At 45.3% G+C, this 20,519-nt stretch overlaps 1 protein-coding gene across 1 annotated transcript in view; it reads left to right on the forward strand.

Annotated features, from left to right (window-relative positions):
- CDH13 (cadherin 13) overlaps positions 1–20,519 on the forward strand; it is a 643,409-nt gene that overhangs the window by 494,981 nt on the left and 127,909 nt on the right. Inside the window, exon 6 of the mRNA XM_011970562.1 lies at positions 4,568–4,821. Coding sequence (XP_011825952.1) covers positions 4,568–4,821 — 254 coding nt within the window. The remainder of the gene's footprint in view (positions 1–4,567; positions 4,822–20,519) is intronic.

Here is a 20,519-nt window from a genome sequence, read left to right on the forward strand (position 1 = left end):
TAGGAAGGAGCCATTCTCCTCTCCCTATATTCCTGTGCTGGTCCATGATGCAATGGCTCTCAAATGCTAGCATATATAAGAATCATCTGCAATGCTAGTTAAAATGCAGATTTCTGGGCTTGCCCCAGACCCACGGTGTCAGAAAATGAGGGAGAGGTGTGCCAGGTGGTTCTGTTGTTCACAGGGCACACCTCTTGTCAAGGGGCATGGCCTTTGGGGAAGGGGTTTCCATAAGCTTGTCCGCCCTCCCTGCAAATTCCAGGGGAAGAGGTGCCCACAGAGGCTGAGGCTCTTGCTGACTTCAGCTTTGCTAGTGAGTGAACTTCCTTTGCTTTGGAATGGGGATGCAGACTCTCCCTCACCCCACACTGGCTGTCTCCCTGGTCAGTAGGAAGGGCCTTGAGCTCTATCTATCTCTCAGCACATGTGAAGCAGAGCCCCAGACCACCTTCTAGAAGCCAGTTAGGCCATGCTCTCTGCTGCTGTCCACTGTGCCAGCCATTGGGGCAACCATTAGGAATGCATTCTCCTGCAAGTAACAGAATGTTAGACTAATAGTGGCTTAACTAATGAAGGGAATTTAAGAATTTTTATAAGTAGATGAAGGTAGGCCAGTCCAGGATTGGCCAACAGTTCCAGGTGGCAGAGAGCCAGCAGTGGGGTGCCTCAGATGCTTTTGACTTTTTCCTCTTGGACACAAAGTGGCTGCCAAAGCCCCGGGCATCATGTCTTCCCATTGCTGTGTCCTAATGCAGGACATAAGGGGGCAGCCAGACAAATGAGAGAAGGTGCTCTCGTGTGACCCTCTCCTCTTATCGGGGCAGAAAACATCCTTTCTAAGGGTACCCTGGGCAATTTCCCATGATGTTTCGTTGGCCGATGACAGATTTTCCTTAACTTCAAGGAAAGCTGAGAAAGTCCACATCTGGCCTTTGGACTTTTACAGTGGATAAGGAAGAGGGTGGGCTGGTGATTGCTGTTGGGCAGCCAAGCACGAGCAGGTCTGCCCTAACCAGTTAGCAATCCAACATACGGAACAACTATTTGGAGCCTCAGGATGCTGCTGGTTTCCAGTACAGTCCTGCCTCTCAAAAGGACGAAATCCCAGTGGCTCTGACAAATGAGTTCCTGCTTCGTATTTAGAACCTTCAGATCAGAAACACCCTTAGTTACTTTCTAAACTGATTCTAAAACCACCAGACAGTTATTCTTTCAGCCGAATATAATCAATCCTGCATTTTAAGTTTATTTTCTATTTTGTCCTCAAAGAAAGTATCATTCAGAAAGCATCCCTGGTTCCCCAAACCTTTCACAGACCTAAACATAGCTATCCAGTCAGTTCTGGATCCTCCCTCTTCCAGCTAACAAACCCAGGTCCTCCATCCTTCCCATGTGAGTCAGCTTTTCCAAGCTTTAAATTTCCCAGGACAGTGGTTTACACCCTCTTTTGACACTTGAAAAAATATTAATTGAATTGCCTCTCTGTAGCTTCCATCAGGAGTATTTTCAATTTCCTCCCATCCCTGACACAGAGGCCTGGCAACAGACAAAGCACATTAATAAGATTGTGTACTTTGTGAGATCATAGAGGGCTCCTTAATCCAATTACAGCCCTCAGAGGGGATTAGGAAGAGAGACCCATGTGTCACCAGCTCTAGGTGTTCTGGCCCTGGGCATCGTACAGCTGGAGTTAGTAGATCCCACCTTGGGCGAATGGAAATAAACATTAGCGTGGCCCTGCTCCCTTCCTAAGGCCAGCCTCTCACTGCGTGGCTGCCTCCCTCGCTGCTCCCCTTCCTCTGTGGCATCCTCCACGGCATACTTCCTCCGAAGCCAGCGTTCCATTCAGGGCGTTTTGTTCAGGGAGTGTCAGCCTGGGAACATAGGAGAAAAACTGGGGCTGGGGAAATGACTCTTGCAGCTCTTGCTTCCCCGCTCTTCTTCCTCACCATCTTCACAGCTTCTTGTTATTGATATCAATGCTAGGCCTAGCTCCATGGGAAATATTCAGCATTCATCTTGTCCTCTGAGCTTTACAACAGTCCTCTGTACTAGGATTTTATTGAAGAGAAAGCTGAGACTTCAGGGGCGGCAGTGACTTGCTGGTGGTCCCAGCGTTATGATGCATCAGGGCCAGGACTTGACCCCCACCCATCTTTCTATTTAATCAAAAAAATAGGGAATTTAAAAGGTAGAAATATCCAAGAATGTTATATTTTTGCATAATCAAAATGATATATAATTGTGTTGCAAAAGACTAGTGCTAGAGAAAAGCACAAGAATTACTGTCATTCATTCATTGATTCATGCAATGATATTTATTTAGAGCTCACTATGGTCCTGACACTGTGCTAGGTGCTCTGTATTCATGGGTGAAAGAAAGGGTCTCTGTCTACAGCCTCCAAGGCAGCTTATAGTTATAAGAGCAAGAACTTTTACTGCAAATAATGATGTCCCCAGGAGAGAAGGAGAGAAGGAGGGAGGGAGGGAATTGTCTTCTTGGGAAAAAACAACCAGCGGTCCCCAGCCGAGGAAAAGGAGCTGAGCGGCACAAATTGGTTATTTCCAAGCATCTTGACTGTCTCACTTGTCAGCAGATGGCTGGATTCCCCAGAAACCCCACTATCCTTCTGCTTGTGCGTAGGTCTCTGGCTCTGGGGAATGAGATGTCAGACCAAACGAGTCCAAGATTGTGATTAGTGCTGGTGTGGGTGGAGATGGCCCTTGGGAGACTGAGGTGCTCGGCATCTCACTGCTGTTCAGAGGACCCACCCTCAGCATTCTCGTGACCCAACAAGCCAAAGGCTCTGTCCTCTCCAGGATCCTAATTGAGATGAATGGCTGTATTTTCCAAGCATGGCAGCTCCCTGGCCCTGGTTTGAAGTTTACTTTACTGAGGTTGCACATTCTGGCATCACTTGGGATGGACAGAGATCCATTATTAGGATCCATAGAAAGGAGGATAGAATGGTAAATTACTGCTGTGTTACAGGGATCGAACCGAAACACCACTGTGCAACCACTCAGCACTAAGAGCTTTGCATCTGTTAACTTAAAATCCTATTACTAACCCTGCTGGGAGTTGTTCTAGGTGAAGAGTGGAAGTCCAGTTACAACCAGGAAGTATCTCCAGTGTGTGTATGTGTGCACACACTCTCCCATGTGTGGAGTGCTTAGCCATGAATACATGTCAGCTGTAATTATTATGAAAGTGACTTTATTTGCCTAAAGACACTCTGACCCAACCTGCCAGATTCCACTCCCACTTTGGTGCCAGCTCTTTCCCCAGCATCAATGGTCCTCATCTCTGCTTTCATTTTCCCACATCCACGGCAACCTCTACAACTGTGGTTGCTTACTTTTAGTTGAGTGTAAATCAAATCTCTTGACTCATTTAGTCTTGTCCTTCTTGCAAGAATACCCATTATGGCATGGGTCTAATGGGTTAGCTACTTGTGCCAGTAAGCATTAGGAAAATAACTTGACAGAAGCAGTATGCCCTCATCTTACCTAAATGTCTCCGCATGCACCCCTGACAGAGCCCCACTCTGGGAAATGCCTGCAGCCACCACATCATGTGCTCTCGTGGTTGGGAAAGAGAGTGACAGACACTCAGTTGGCAGCACCATTGTATTCCTAATGTTTATCATGGAGTTTCTTTGACATCCTCTGGTTTAGTCCACACAGTGGCTGGGGGAGGTGGGTACTATCGGCCCCCTTTGCAAAATCAGCTAGAGTGGTCCTCATCAAGGCTGCCCATTGACACTGGGGTAGGACAATCCACCATTGTGTGGGACTGTCCTGGGCACGGCTTTGAGTCTAGTATTGCTGTCCCCTGCCCAGCAAATGGCTGTAGAGTCCTTGAGTCAGTTGAAAATGCTCCCATACATTTTCACGTGCCCTCAGATGGGCAGGGCCCAGCGGCTTAACTCCACATGGCTCAGACTCTCAAATCCTTTTCCCCACATTGTACTCTACTAGAAACCATGCGCCCAGGCTATACTTGAAGGGACATAGAGACCCTTTGACTTTGTGGCAAGTGAGAGAGAAACATTAAATATAAAACTTTGGTTTTCCTGTTGCATTTGATCCACTGTGATCACAGAGGCAGGGTTATCTTGCTGTAAAGCGACTGAGGCTTGGGCTTTGTGGTCTTGTTTACCAGAGCCCCCATGGGTGTCGGGGGTGTGGAGTTACAGGTTCCAGGCAGGGAGGCTTTAAGCCTCGCCGTTGCCAGGGAGTTGCCTAACAATATCTCAGAGGGAGGTTCACTAAGGTTCAAGTCACTCACTGCCCAGATCACTAAGGCTCAAGTCATCTGTTGTCATTCATTTCTTAATAAAAAACAAACAAACAAAAGAAAACCAACGTCCATACCTAATCTCACATTTTCGTGTTTCATATTCTTTGTCTTAAAGATAGCCCCCCAATTACACAGGCTGCCTCCAAAGCCCAGCTCCATCCCTGAAGGCCCACTGTTGCTCGTGGAATTTCAGAGGGAGTTTGTGCAAACCACCTGCCCTTCGTGGCTGGTGTGCATCCTGAGACCCTTCTGTCTGCTTTCCAGCCATTGGACTATGAGATTTCCGCCTTTCACACCCTGCTGATCAAAGTGGAAAATGAGGACCCACTCGTACCCGATGTCTCCTATGGCCCCAGCTCCACAGCCACTGTCCACATCACTGTCCTGGATGTCAACGAGGGCCCAGTCTTCTACCCAGACCCCATGATGGTGACCAGGCAGGAGAACATCTCTGTGGGCAGTGTGCTACTGACAGTGAATGCCACGGACCCCGACTCCCTACAGCATCAAACCATCAGGTGGGTGAGTGGCTCCGGAACCACAGACGGGAGGTGGGCAGGAATTGCTTTTCCTTTCCAGTCGCAGAAGCTGGTTGTCAGGAGCAGATACCATTAAATTAAACTTGTTAACAATCCGGGCAAGTGGGAGGAAAGCGTCATAGCGAGGAGGTTGTGGCTGACGGCTGCAGGGGGCCAGGCTCTCTGGTGAGGGCGGTGCTCCCACTTGATTCCGACCTGGGAGGAGAGTAGCTTCAGGGCTGTTTTCTCAAATGACCAGCCAGGTCTGCTGGCCCTGAGCACAGTCCTTGAAGGGAGAGAGGTGGGAGCCACTCTGGGTAGCCTCCTGCATCTCAGAAACTTGCCTACTTTGTCATTAGCACTGCTTCATGACAAATGTTTTAGCTAACTCCATTTACAGATACAGGTATTGCAGATTCATAGAGGTTCAGTACTTGCTCAAGCAGCCCAGCCTGGTGGCAGAGGAATCAGGATGGAAACAGGACACTCTGCAAAGTTCATGCTCCTTCTAGCTGCTAAATGCTCACTGACTCTGAGCTGTCAGGAGGGGAAGGAGCAAAGGCACTCACTGGCGCTTGGAAATAGATCATTGGGATTGGTGTTCTGCCTGATGAGGGGCAGGCAAAAATTAATAATAATAATAGTGTCTTCAGAAATCTCTGTCTTCCTTTCTTAAGCTCTGCCTGATGTTTAGATAAAAGGCATTTTCATAATGAGATTTAATTAAATGGTCGCTCTCTACCCGTGGTGCATCTAATGCTCACAAATAAAAGACACCCTCGTTGGTGCATTGTTTCACAATAAACTTAAATCAGCATGCAGATCCAAATGCACGCCTGTCTCTGCAGAAGAAAGTTATTAATCTTCCTCCTCCAAAATCTAATCTTCTTCTCATACGAGATACAAATAATCAAGTACTGGACACACTTACAATAAACACATGTCTGATTTTCCTGATTTGAAACACCTGAAAATGTGCAACAGGGACTGAGTCAACCACTTTACTTTGGAGCAAGCTGGCGGAGAAGAAGCAAAAGTTATTTTCCAACCCCAAAAGTGGATTTATTTTTATGGCTAAGCTTTCCGAATGCCAGATGAACTAGACAAGCGTGTGAAATAATACCAAATCCTATAATAATGTGAATCTGAAATAGCCATTCTTTTTTTCCCTTTTTTTCTTGTTGCTATCTGACAATGGAAACACGCAATTTAAACATCAAAGAGAAAGTCTCTCTTAAGTACTTAGATGGGAAAACTGGTAGTTTAACAGACTACAAGGTAGTTGGACAAAGGTAGGATGTCTGCAGGTGAGCTTATCTGTCATCTTGTATTTCTGCAATTGTAGGTGAAAGCAGGGACACTGAGGGTGATAAAATGAGTTAAATCAGGTTGATGTTTTGGACCCTGTGTCTCTGCCATTGCTGGAACAACATGGGATGCTGCCAGTCATAAAAGAGTTAATGCAATGAGGAGGGATGGATGGAGGTGTCTAGGACCGAGGACTAGATGTCCCACAAAGATGGGACAGACAGTGGGAGAGGAAGGTCAGGCTGGGTTGTTTGATTAAGACCAGCTCTGCTGACTTGGGCAAAGAGAAAATGTGCTGGAAGACCCTATGGATACTAAATATGATGGAGGAATATCTGAAGAACCCGCTTGAGATAGCACAGGAGCTAGGGCATCCTTCAGGCTCTAAGTCACAGGAACAGACAGGCTTGCAGTTCAGGATCTCACAGCGAGAATAAACCAGCTCCAGCTGTTTTCCATTCTAGTGTCATTCGGCCCATGGTCACATTCCCAGGGCTGCTCTGCCTTGCTGGAGCTGGGGTCATGCGCCTCCCTGCTCCGAGCACCTTGACTAGTGATCAGTCGGGATGGTGTTTCCAGATACCCAGCACAGAGGGCGGCTGACTGAGAAGGAGGGATGAACATCCTGTCTGGCAAATGAAGCTTGCTACTGGGAGTATGGGGGCAGGCCACAGGTGCAGTCCCAGCAAACTGAGTTAGGAACAGGATTCCAGCCTGGGGAGGGAGGGGCGCCTCAGAGAGCCGAGACATTAAGGAGCATCCGGGCCAAACGAGCCGTGGGGAGCAAAGGTCACGTTACTATTAAACAGCACTGGCAGACAAGGGACTTGGTCGCACCGCTGTGCAAGAGAAGGAGGTCAGAGAAAGCAACCTAGAAATGACTGAAGGTAACACTCATGGGGAGAAGCTGGAACGCAGAAAGTTCTGAGGATCTTTCTGTTTCTCTAGCGAGTGTGATAATCACAGCTGTGGCCTTCCATCACAAGTAACCAGGAACCAACTCACAGTGACATAGGCCAAAGGGGGGTCCTGCTTACTCGCTTGGGTCACCACACCTAATGGAAAAGTCCATGGGAACGAAGGCCCCCAGCATGATGGAATTCAGGTGCTCAGACCGTATTCCTTCTCCATATCTGGCTCTCCTTTCCCCTGGGTTGTCTCCATGCTCAGCCGTATTTGCACATCTGTAGAGGGAAGAGGGAAGAGGCACCAGCAACATCTGTCCTTGATCCTACCAGAGGAAAGCAACATCTTCCTTCCTAATCGGTAGCCCAGCCCAAGGCCCAGGTTGAGTCATGAGCACAACTCTCTGAACCAAGCAGAAGATTAGCAGGACGGATTGTGCCAGGAGTCCCGATGCCTGAGCCTGCCACGGACCCCAGCACCCAGCTCTGAGGGCCTGCAGGGGCGGCTACCCGAGGAAGTGCAGGAGGCTCGTCCCAGAGGATGGGAAAAATGCTGAGTAATCAGGAACCACGGAGAGCCACTGGCACCAAGGTCAACCTTGTGAACCCCACAGAAAATAGAGCTGCAATGTGTCTCTGCAGCTGCCTGAGACAGGATTCCAGCCTGGGGAGGGAGGGACAATGTGACTCTTAGGTCTGCGTAAGAGTTCTAGCATTTACAAATTGGCCTGGCTAAGTGATGGCTGGACTAATCCCTTTCCCGGCCTTGGAGCAAAGTAAATATGTCCGTGCATGTGCATATGTGTGTATTGCACATATTTCTCTAGCCTCACTCCTCACACATATTCCTTCCTGCTGGCAGCCACAGCGGCCCACACGTGACCCTTTCTCAGCCTGGCACTGGCTGGACCCTCCCGTTTTCCCTCCTCCCTTCCCCTCCAGCCCTTCCCTCCCTTCCCGCCCCTCAACCCCGCCAGCCCACCTTTCCCTCCTTTCCCTTTCTTCCCCTCCTCTCCCTTTCTTCCCCTCCTCTCCTGGAGTAAAGCCGGGATAACATCTCAGCTATTGTCATGGGAGCTCTTTGGGAAAAAGAGGCTCATTAATTATTTGCAGCCTTTGATCCTGCACACTGAGAAGTGCTGTCCCTGGGGGCCTGTGTGTGCAGCGGAGGAATGGGGCTGCAGAGAGGGGCCAGGGAGGGAAACAGTTTTCTAATCTAATTGTCTATGCTGAGTTACCCAGTCTTCTCAGATAGATGCAACGGCCTTGCACATCGTGGTGTTACTGCTGTTGTAGTAATGATTCTTCAGGGAGCAGGCATTGGAAGAAGAAACTTATCTCAAAGAGAACTCTTCCTTCTTCTCCTCCTCCTCCTCCACAAAACAGGAGTCAGGCATCTCCTAATAACATTTTAGTATCTCTAATATCTCTTTCTTCTTCTTCCTTCTGTTGACTGCTGATGTGATACCTCTGCTCTTGTCTTCTTAGTTTAAAAGAATTTAAACAAGAGACACACAGCAAAAGAAGTGCAGCGTAGAGTAATTTATTGCAACAGAAAAAGAATAGATTGAAAGTTAGGTGCAGAATCGCCAGTGCACTCTGAGAGAGAGGATTCGGGGTGGGCTGATCGCAAGAATGAGACAGCGAAGACCCACACCAGGGAGGCTCCCTTCTGGGAGTCTTCCATGATTATTCGTAAGGAGGTGGGAAGAGGCGTTACTAGGAAGCTGTTCCGGGTGGTCTTTCGGGTGCACCTGTGCAGTAGCTGCACATGCTCATTCATGTGTCACGTGTCTCTTTAGCATCTAAAATCTCCACCCAGGGCTGTGTTTTTCACAATTATGATGAGCAAAGAGTCAGTTTAAGGACAGGTAAAATTAAAATGTGCGTGTTCTCTGAAGGGGAAAGTCTCCACTGAAGACAGCTTCGCTTGAATGAGCTCAGTTACCGTGCAAATCCTGAGACTGACTGTGTTGGCTGTGCGGTCACCACAGTTGCTGCTGCGTCCCGAGAACATGGTCACTTCTTTGACTACCCATCCAGCCTCACTCCTCCTCCTTCCTCTGTCTCTCTGCCTGACTGTCTCTCTGTCTCTGTCTCCCCACCCCACCATCTCTGTCTTTTCTGACATTCCCTGTGATTCAGCTCCAACAACCCCATCTCATCTCACCTTATTTATCAGGCCCTCAAAACTAAAAGCCCCCATGACAGACCGGGATCCTGAGATCCTGAGATCCTGCGGCGGGGCCTGCCCATCCTAATGGCCACTGTCACCTCCTCCCTGAGGGGGCTCCTTCCGTGGTCAAAATGGGAAGCCGCCTCCCCAACCCCAACCCCACCAAAACTTAGGAACACACTTCCAGCTAAGTCCAGCTCCTGGGCCACGTCCTGCCTCGCATGAGGAAATGCACGCCTCAGGCACCACCGCTCCTCTGCTGACGGAGGCCAGACACCCTCTCATGTCCCCAGGGAATGCTCAAGTCAGCAAAAGGTGCCTTGATCTCCAAGGAAGCTGTGACTCCAAAGACAAGGGGTGTCCAAACATCAGAGGGAATCTTCTCACTGAAAAGCCTGGGTTATTAAGACTCGCTAAAAAGCCCTTCACATTGTGTTATTAGCCAAACTAAAATGAACAGCAGTGGTCTAGTGACAGATGAAATTCTTCTTTTTAATGACACTATCTTCTTATCCTTATTATAAAGTTAAGACATTTTCTGGAAGAAACTTTTGAAAAGACAGGCAAGAATCAGGAAGATAATAAAGTATCTGTCATCATCTCAGACAAGGAAATCCCTTTTTCACCACTTGGGTCTATCTTCTTCAGTCACGTATGTGAGTATTCTGTTCTTCATTACCAACATTGGCTTGCATTATCCACCCTCAAAACTCACCATGTTTATTTCCCAGTATATGCTGAACAGCTTTCTGTCCCAAGAAATAGCCATTTCATTGCTGAATAGTGTGCTATTATTCCATTACAGGGATATACTCATCTGTTTCTTTATTCCCTTGTTGTTGACTATTTACATTGTTTACACATGTTTGCAGTTTTTTAAAACATTAGCGGGCATGCTTGTAGTGAAATTGTTTAATGCATCATTAATATCCTGAAGACAAGTCCCTGAAAATACTTTGGTTGAGCAAAAGTATTACTCTGTATTGTTAATGTTTTTTGGCATATACAGAATTCTTTGTTTTTAAGTCTAGTCAGTCAAATTTATATTTACCATTATTTCTAAATTGATGTCACAGTTTAGAAAGTCCTTCTCCTCTCCAAGATCATGTACATCAGGTCCTAAAACAGAGCAGGTTCCCACTCTGTCCTCTCCACATGTGGTGATGATAAGACTTGCTTGTGCTTTCAGGGTAGCAACTGTCCCGTAGGTGCACCAGGTAAAATATGCTGATGATATTGGAGTATCTCTAATGAGGAGTGGACTCATATAACTGAACTGGTTTGCTCATTATTGTTAGAAAGAGTAGCTCAGGCTGGGCATGGTGGCTCACGCCTGTGATCCCAATACTTTGGGAGGCTGAGGCAGGTGGATCACTTGAGATCAGGAGTTCAAGACCAGCCTGGCCAATACGTCTCTTCTAAAAATACAAAAATTAGCCGGGTGTAGTGGTGTATCCCTGTAATCCCAGGTACTTGGGAGGCTGAGGCAGGAGAATTGCTTGAACCTGTTAAACCTGGGAGGCAGAGGTTGCAGTGAGCAGAGATCCTGCCACTGCACTCAGCCTGGGCAATAAAATGTGACTCCATCACAAAAAAAAAAAAAGAAAAGAAAAAAAGAAAAAAAAAGTACCTCAAAGATAATTATGCAAAATGGAAGTAACTACATTTGCTAAACCTTCTCCAACAGTGAAATGAAACATGGGAACTAACCCTCCATCAGATTCCCGATTTGGTTACGTTAGGGAGGCAGCCAGCAGTTAAATCCTTCTGAATAGTGGGGAGGACCCACTTCTTTCTCTCTACAATCAAGGGCAACCAAGTAACAATTCCTATTCCAGACATTTTTCAGACAGAACTCATCTTGCCCAGGATCTATAGTAAACAATTCCACAGCAGAGACTCCTGCCTACACTTTGAGTATAGAAGATATGTGTTGAAGAAAAATATTGTTCCTACCCATGTAAAACTTCATATCACTGCTCAACACGTTTTGTGGAAAGGGTCATTCATCCAGGGAGACCTGCAAGTATGTGTCAAGCATTTTATCTGTGGGGACTAAGTTTGGCTGAACATAACAGGAAAATTCAAAATGACAGTGGCTTAGAGCAGATAGAAGTTGACTTTTTTTTTTTCTCACATAAAGTAGGTCTAGAGCAGGCATGGCAGTCCAGGGACAGTGGCAGCCCCACACGGCCCCACACAGGGTTCTACTCGCTCACTATTTTACCATGTCTAGACTGGCACCCTCTTCCTCATGGTCTGTTATGGTTGCTAGTGTTCCAACCTTCATATCTGCATTCCAGACAGCAGGATGGGAAATGGAGAAAGAAGAGGGATACTCCCTCTCTTTTAAGGAGACTTTCTGGAATCAACCACATTTTTATTTAAATATTGTTGGCCAAAATTGGTCACATGGCCACACCTAGCTGCAAGGGATTATGGGAAGTATGGTCATTTGACTGGGAAGCAATGTGTCTTGCTTTTTAAACCAAGGTTCTTTACTAAGGAAGAAAGGAAGAATGGATATTGTAAGGTAGATAGCACTTTCTGCCATGAACGCCTTTTTAGACGGAAACTTTCTACTTAATAAATAACTTCAGGGTACATTTTAAAAGGGAAAAATATCCCATGATATTAGATATTTGCATAATCAAAATAATAGATGATGTTGCTAAAGACTAGTGCTAGAGAACAGCGTATGGATTGCAATGATGCATTCATTCATGCCATGGTATTTATGGAGAGCCCACTGTGGGCCTGACACTGTGCTAGGTGTGGTGAATTCACTGGTGAAAGGAATAGACTCTGTCTACAGCCTCCCAGGGAGCTTATCGTCATAACAGCAAGAACTTTTGCTGCAAATGATGGTGTCCCTATAAAGGAAGAAAGAAAGGGAGGGAGGAAGAAGGAAGTAAATAAATTGCTTCCTTGGGAACTAAGAACCAATGATCTCCAGCCAAGGAGACGGAGCAGAGTGGCACAAACTGCTTTTTCCCCTACACCATGCCTGGCTCACTTTCAGCAGATGGCTGGATTCCCCAGAAACCCTGCTCTCCTCCCGCCTGTGCACAGGTCTCTGCCTCTAGGGAATTGGGTGCCAGACCAAACTCGGCTAAGATTTTCACAACCCCCTGCAGACATGGGTTTTGAGAATGATGGTAATAATATTGCTGCTAGGATGATTAAAATACCTAACATTTTTATATAGAACTTTACCAAAAGCACTGTTACCAGTCTTCTTGTAACCACCCTGTAAATGAGAACAACTTGGTCTCCCTTTTTACTGATGAGAGCAGAACCTCCCTGAGCCAAGGTTAAAGGAGGAAAGCACACAAGCATGGTTTACAGAGGCTGAGTTAATGTGGTGAATGAGAACACCGGAGCTTCATCCACACCACTGCGCCTACTGCTGATGTTGGCTTAAAGCTTTTTGAGCATCTCTTAGTGTAACTTCACCAAGCTTCACGCTTCCCCAATCCTTGGCATAATTGTCCATCTTCCCACTAGACTTTGTGCTCAGAGAGAGTAACAGTCATCTTTTTATCTCCTTCCCTGATGAACCACCAGAGCTTCCTCAGTACCACTGAGTTAATTAAGCACTTTAGGCACAGGACTAAGACCTTCAGACTTTCCGTGGGCCTACAAAAATGTCAGGTACCTGAATACATAGTCTGTTGCCTCCAAAATTCAAAAAGAAAGCAGGAAAATTGAAATTAATAAATATCAACTGTCCACGGAATGATGACAACTTTAGGTTAAATATAATATTTGCAAGTGTCTTTACATTTGCAAACTATTTGTAGCTCTCACCGTGCAAGAATGGCAGATAAATTTTAGGTGATTATTAGTAGAATATTTCTTATAGCACAGTAATTCCTAAAGTAAAAGTATAAAAATAATTTCAAACATGTTATAGGAAACAAATGTGTTTTTAGTGTGGGTACATTTTAGTACATTTGATACAGTTTGGGGTGAAGCCACCATAGACAGAGAAAAATTCTTAAGGGCTCAAATGTCTGGAAACAGCCCACTCCCAGCATTAGGGCTGGTGCATGACCAGTACTCAATAACCAGGTAGAATAGATTAATGGCGGCTGGGTTGGGGATGACTGCATGCACACATTTTTCAGCATAAGTAGACATAGGATGACCGAATGTGACGGCTCATGCTTGTAATCCCAGCACTTTGGGAGGTCAAGGTGGGTGGATCATTTGAGGTTAGGAATTCAAGAACAGCCTGACCAACATGGTGAAACCCCATTTCTACTAAAAATACAAAAAAAGTTAGCTAGGCGTGGTGGTGCTTGCCTGTAGTCCCAGCTACTTCGGAGGCTGAGGCAGGAGAATCGCTTGAACCTGGGAGGTGGAGGTTGCGGTGAGCCAAGATCATGCCACTGCCCTCCAACCTGGGTGACAGAGCGAGACCCCATCTAGAAGAAAAAAAAAAAATGTAGACATAGCTTGTATTAGTCCATTCTCAAATTGCTAAGCAGAAATGCCTGAGACTGGGTAACTTATAAAGAAAGTGATTTAATTGTCTCATGGCTTTGCAGGCTGTACGGGAAGCATGGCAGCATCCACTCAGCTTTTGGGGAAGCCTCAGGAAACTTAAAATCATGGCAGAAGGCAAACAGGGAGCCAGCACTTCACATGTCCGGAGCAGGTGGGCCGAAGGGCTACACACTTTTAAACAACCAGATCTCACAAGAACTCACTATCCTGAAGACACTACCAAGGAGGGATGGTGTTAACTCCCCTGATTCCATCACCTCCCACCAGGCTCCAACATTGGGGATTATATTTCAACATGAGATTTGGGTGAGGACACAGATCCAAACCACATCATAGGTTTTGTTTTCTTTTAATCTTCGAACATTGACTAATGTCTACCAACCATGAAAACATTTGCATTTGGCCTTGTTTTAAACCAATCCCAGGAAGGGTAACCAATCCTAGTAGGGAGACTTTAGAAGGATGTACAGGTCTGTCACAGAACTTTCCAAGTCCATGAAAGTTACATTAAAGAGCCATTTCCGTCAGCCAACCCTTTTTCCGAAGCCTTGATCCAAATTGAGCCTATTCTTTGAACACAGAATATCTGAATCAGATCGAAATTAAATACTCGTCTCTTTGAAAAACTACAACTGCTTTGTCCTGATTTCTTTGGGGCTCAGTCTTTTTTAAGTCATTTCCTTCCTCCTAGTCTTTCGGACCTGGATGCTTTTTAACTTTACAGTAGAATTCATTCATGCATTCAAACTGGTAAAGAATACAACATAGAATAATGACATTTCAGCCCCAAAAGATTTGTTAAAATGCCCAATTTCCATTTTTACTGGTCTTCTCATGATTCATCAAGTCCTTTTCTTTAACACATTGTTTAATCTAATATTGGAGCTCATTCAAAGGAAATTATGAAAAATGATGGGAAATTAAGCAAAAGCCATCATTGACTGGCTATGGGACATTTTATTCTGTATCTTCTAAGACCTTTGGAAGTAAAGGCAAAAATCAGCTCTCTTGAAAATGTGAATTTTGTCATCACTGGCATTCTCAGAAACATAGGGGTTCAAAAATATGTAGTAGCCTACCATTTATTGAGAGGAAGGAGGATTTCTAATCCCAAAAGCAGGTTTCAAAACCAGATTTAAGAGTTTAGATTGGGGTGACTCCCACCTTTTGAATTTTAATCAGAAGTTAAAGACCAAATAATAACATTTCTACCTGGGGAAATTAAGAGAAGGCATTCATGTACTAAACTGTATTACTAACGCTTCATCTTAATTAAATGTGGTTACTGACCTCAATAAAAGGATCTAGGATGAGGTCATTCTTTTGGTTCTTGTTTTTAATGAGTTAATATTTTTTTCTTTCTTAAGTCAAGAAACACAGAGTTTGAAATGTAAATGGATTGTTTACAGTGGTGCCTTTGTGATTTTTAATTAAAGTGATATTCTTCCATTGTAAGTTTATGGTAGCAATACATTTTATTGCCTATTCTGCTGTGGAATTTTTAATTATTTATGCAAATATAGTAGCACAGATGACTCTTATTTTTAGTGGTCAGATTTTCTGTTATGAAGATGCTGGGGGAAACAAAGCCTCACAAATTAAACTATGGGATTTTTAAAGTTTTAAGAGCTTCACTAGCTAAAAATAGAATCCTGGCTTTTATAATGATCCAGAGACTGAAGATTTTCATTATTCATGTCAATTAAAGGTGCTCGATTTGGTTAATATGAAACATCTGGCCATTTAGGTAAACGTATGAAAGGCTATTTTAGAAATCAACCACCTTTTTAACATCCATCTACATATGTTGTTATAAATTTGCCATAGGCCAGACTTTCATTATTGAAAACATGGTTTCAAATTGGCTATATTTGAATATAATTATCAGGGTCCTTCTTGTCAGCCTTAGAAATTAATCCTCAGAACCAATATAGAAAATATTGACACATGTTAACATTGTTCCTTGACCAATATTTTCTAAGCTGTTAAATCTACTTAGCTTTTTTTTCTTAATAAACCCATTTGAAATAGACGAGAATTGCTACATAAGCTACTAACATAGCACTGATTGAAAAAGCCACACATTTCAGGATTGCAACCGAAGTCAGTTGCTTAGGGAAAATAGCTGATTTATTATCTGAGTTTGTCTGTCAATCACCAACACCCATCAGCCAGCAAGCACGAGGAGCTTATCATGGCATTAACCCTAACACGGGTAATGAAACCATAGGCGGTGACTCATGTAACTAATTCAAGAAATGCGTTTCATCATCTGCTCCCAATTTGCTTTCCAAATGAATCTCAAAGCTTGTAGTTTCAAGTGATGAGGCTCTAAACTACAGTCCTCCTACAAAGGCTTAATTTGGGGATTTCCTCATGCATTCCAATAGCGTTGGCAGGAACCTCACTAGAAGATCCGACCTCCTTATATGGCTGCTTCTAAGTATTCTTGAGTCCCTGCGTGTAGTCTGCACATGTGAAAGGGGGACCTAGGGTTTTGGACTAGGGCTGTGGCAGGAGAACCTATCTCTGCATTCATTCATCCCACACTTACAACATACTGGGTGTTTTTCTAGGCATTGGGGGATACAGCAGCCCCAGAAACAAAAGTATCTGTTGGCCGGAGCAGTGATTCACACCTGTAATCCCAGCACTTTGGGAGGCTGAGGCGGGTGGATCACCTGAGGTCAGGAGTTTGAGACCAGCCTGACGAACATGGTGAAACCCCGTCTCTACTAAAAATACAAAATTAGCCGGGCGTGGTGGTACATGTCTATAATCTCAGCTACTCGGGAGGCTAAGGCAGAAGAATCGCTTGAAGCTGGGAGGCGGAGGTTGTGGTGAGCCAAGATCACGCCACAGCACTCCAGCCTAGGCAACAAGAGCAAAACTCCATCTCAAAAAAAGAAAAAAAAAAAATCTGGATGGAAATCATATTCCTGTGGAAGAGAGAAAAAGAATGAAAGAATTAATAAATACAATAAATGGCCTAGTAGCTGGTGATTAATGCAAAGAAAGAAAGCAGAGAAGGAAGGAGGGGAGTCGTTGCTCTAGACAGGGGGTCAGCACACGCCTCACCAATGCTGTGACGCTGCAGTGAAGAACTGTAGGAAGCGGGGGTGAGCCACACAGCTGTCCGGGGTGGAGAGGTCCAGGTAGCGGAGGCAAGTACAAAGGCCCCAAGGCAGAGTGTGCAGGAGTGTGCCCAGCACACAGCGAGTTGGGGGAAGGTGGGAGATGAGGCCGATGCTCTGGAGAAGATGGAGAAAGTGTTAAGCAGGTTGGTGGGATTAGGAAAGCGGGGCAGTTAAGGGAAAGGAAGACAGAGGCAGAGCACAGGACTGGAGTGGAGGGTCCAAGCAATTGGAAGCACAGAGGGCACATCTATGAGCTTTGCAAGCTCCCTAGAGAAGTGGCGAAGTAACTTGGGGGAGGGAAGTACAGGAACTCAGTCTTGCTCTTGTTGAGTTTGAAGTAGGCAAAGGGAGCACGTGAGCTGGGTATCAGGTGGCGTCTGTGCTAGAGGTAAAAGCCTGGGTGTCATCAACATCCAGATGGAATTTAAATCATTAAGACTATGATCCCCAAAGAGGGAAGTGAACATAGGGCTGTGGCCCAGCCCTGGGACACTCTCATGTTAGGAGGAGTGGCCCTGCCTGGCGCTGTGTCGCATGAGGCACTGCTTCCTGAGAATCCCCTTAGAGCCTTGCAAGGAAAAGTATATAGCTGGCAGGGCGCAGTGGCTCACACCTGTAATCCCAGCACTTTGGGAGGCCAAAACAAGTGGATTGCTTGAGCCCAGGAGTTTGAGACCCACCTGGGCAACATGGCGAAACCCCATCTCTACACACAAATAGAAAAATTAGCTGGGCATGGTGGTGCATGCCTGTGATCCCAGCTATTCAGGAGGCTGAGGTGTGAGGATCGCTTGAGCTTGGGAGGGAGAGGTTGCAGGGAGCCAACATTGTACCACTGTGTGCCATCCTAGGTGACAGACCCAGTCTCAAAAAAAAAAAAAAAATTCTTTGGCATAAATACAGCTGGATTTGAATTCCATCTCTTTCACTCACAAAAGGTTCGACATCCCTTCCTCATCTATAGGACAGGGATGATCACACCCATCTCACAGAGGTGTCCAAAATATTAATGAGATAATGCTCTATCAGATTTCTAGACTTTATATTTAGCTGCTCTTCACATTTGCCTTTTCTATTTAATTATGTTCTATCCTTTCTTCCTGGTCCCTGTTCTTTTCCCCAATCATTTTAAACATAACTATTTTATAGTCTAGATACTTGCCAAATTCAGAGATTTCTCTTCTTTTTCTTTGGAGTCTGGCTGTGGGTTTCCATGGGTGAAAGGCTCACAGTTTACTCAACATTGCTAACTGTCTGTTGCAGAAAGGGCATCTGCTTTTGCCTAGTCCGCTAGGTTGTAGGCACAGGCTTGGCCCAGAGCATCTGCCACGCAGGCTGAACTCATTTCTACTCTTGATCTAGGGATCCACAGAGTCACAGCATTTCTGATCCTATCTTTAAGTTTACAGAAGAAGAAATGGGCCCAAAGAGGAAAAGCAGCTTGTGCACGTCAGCGCCATGCTGAGTCATATGTGAGCTGGGCACAAAAGGAAAAATCAGTAACAATGATCCTGCTTTACTTAAAAATCTGATGTTTTGCTTATGAATTTTTGCAATTTTTTTTTTTTGAAACAGAGTCTCAGTCTGTTGCCCAGGCTGGATTGCAGTGGCATGATTTGACTCACTGCATTCTCCTGCCTGTCTCTGAATAGCTGGGACTACAGGCATGTGCCACCACACCTGGCTAATTTTTGTATTTTTAGTAGAGACGGGGTTTCATCATGTTGGCCAGGCTGGTCTTGAACTCCTGACCTCAAGTGATCTGCCCACCTCAGTCTTCCTAAATGCTGGGATTATAGGCGTGAGCCACCATGCCTGGCTAATTTTTGCATTAGTTTTGATTTCTAAAATACTGCATGAAAATATCTATCTGAATGATTGAGTTTTTCAGTGTCTCCTTAAAACTTGTGACCAAGATCAGGGCCTGGCTTGACTCTCCCTAGTCCAGCCCAAAGGGAGGTATTGGGGCGGAGTGCTTTCTCTTGCCCTGGTGGTCTGCCCAGAGCCACACCATGCCCTCTGCAAGTCACAGCCCTGTTCTGTAGCATGCTTGGCTCTTTGTGTCCTGCAGAGATTTACCTGGTTGCTGGCCCATGTCACCTGTTCCTGCTTTGTGACAGAGACACTCTTTAGTGTGGGGGCTGAATATGCAAATGTTTAACTCTTACATCATAAGCACCCATCCTCACAGAGGGCAGTTGGGGACAGTCGTAACAGCAAGTCTGCTGTGGAGGTCATCATGGGCACTGCGGAAGATTCAAATTTGTGGAAGGGATTTGAAGTGGATGTTTTTCATTCCTGGCTGCTCCCCATCCTTTATCGTCCCTCACAGCATCCTAAACCCTCTTTTGGAGAAAACCCCGTTTTGTGCAGTGTTGGTGGGAGGTAGTAACCCACTCCCATTCTCTCTCAATGCAGCAGGAGTGGATATGGGACATGAGACAACTCCAGCAAACTGGATGCTCTTTCATGAGTGATTAGGGGGTGAGCAGAGGTCATGTTCATTGCACGGGAAGCATAACATGAGAACTCAGCTGTTCTCTTTGTGGTGGTCCCTAATCCCTCCCTCTCTCCCGTTGAGTTCTATTTGGTGGCTACTCCTTTTTCCAGTCTGTCCTCTGGCTTTCTGTCCGTTCTATGATGGCTAATGTCAACCTGGTCTGTTCTTGTTTTATTCCACCTAACATAGCCCGTGCTGGTTTCTGTTGCTTGCAACCATGAATCCTGACAGACAGCAGACCAGGAATGATTAGAGGTTCTGAATTGTCACGTCCTCTTTTGCTCAGAGGAACAGTCTCCTCTGATTCATTTCACTTCAAACATTCAACTGGATCCTAAACTTGTTTGGGTGACAGAGTATCCACAACTCATGGTGTTATTTGCACAGTGTGATGTACTTTGCAGAGCATCTTAAAATACTGATAAATTTAATCCCAATGCCCAAACTAGGAACAGTTTTACTGGCAGAAAATATGACTATGTTATATGTGTGCTCTAGAAAAATTGCAAAATCAAGCCTACCTCCACCAAAGGGCCAAGTTGCAAATGTTCATAAATCAGTTGTTCAACTCCCACCTTTAATAGCAGCTCACCGTCCATTCATTGGCACTGTCATCTCTGAATGCTTGCTTACAGGCAAGCAAACAGCAGATGGCAAAACTTATTATTTAGAAACTTCTATCTGCCCCCTTGGATTTTACCAGGAATGAGGAAGAGACTGTTAGGAGATTTAAGCAGTGAGGTACCCGGGGCTGGCTTGTGGAAAGTAAAAAAAAAACTAAGTCCGTAAGGCATGAAAACCAAAAATTTTACAAAAACACTCCTACCAGTCTCAAAGAGACACCTTTAGTAAATGACTACACATTATGCTCTTTTGGCTAAAAATGCCAATCAGTTAATTTAATGCTATGTACCACGCACAGTGTTCTAAACACTTTCCCTGAATTCTTTTCTTCTTTATCCATTGCAGTGACTCTATGACCTAGATATTATTATTTCTCCCCATGTTTCAGGTGGGGAAACTGAGGCCCAGCGAGATTAAAAATCTGCCCAAGGTTACACTTCTGGAAGATGGACACGTGGGGATTTGTGCTCAGGAAGTCTGGCACTAGTCTGGCAGTTGTGGCCACTGGGCTATGTACTTTTTTTTCTTTTTTTTTT

The sequence above is a fragment of the Mandrillus leucophaeus genome, unplaced genomic scaffold, assembly GCF_000951045.1.
Source record: "Mandrillus leucophaeus isolate KB7577 unplaced genomic scaffold, Mleu.le_1.0 Scaffold10, whole genome shotgun sequence".
Taxonomy (NCBI): Eukaryota; Metazoa; Chordata; class Mammalia; order Primates; family Cercopithecidae; genus Mandrillus; species Mandrillus leucophaeus.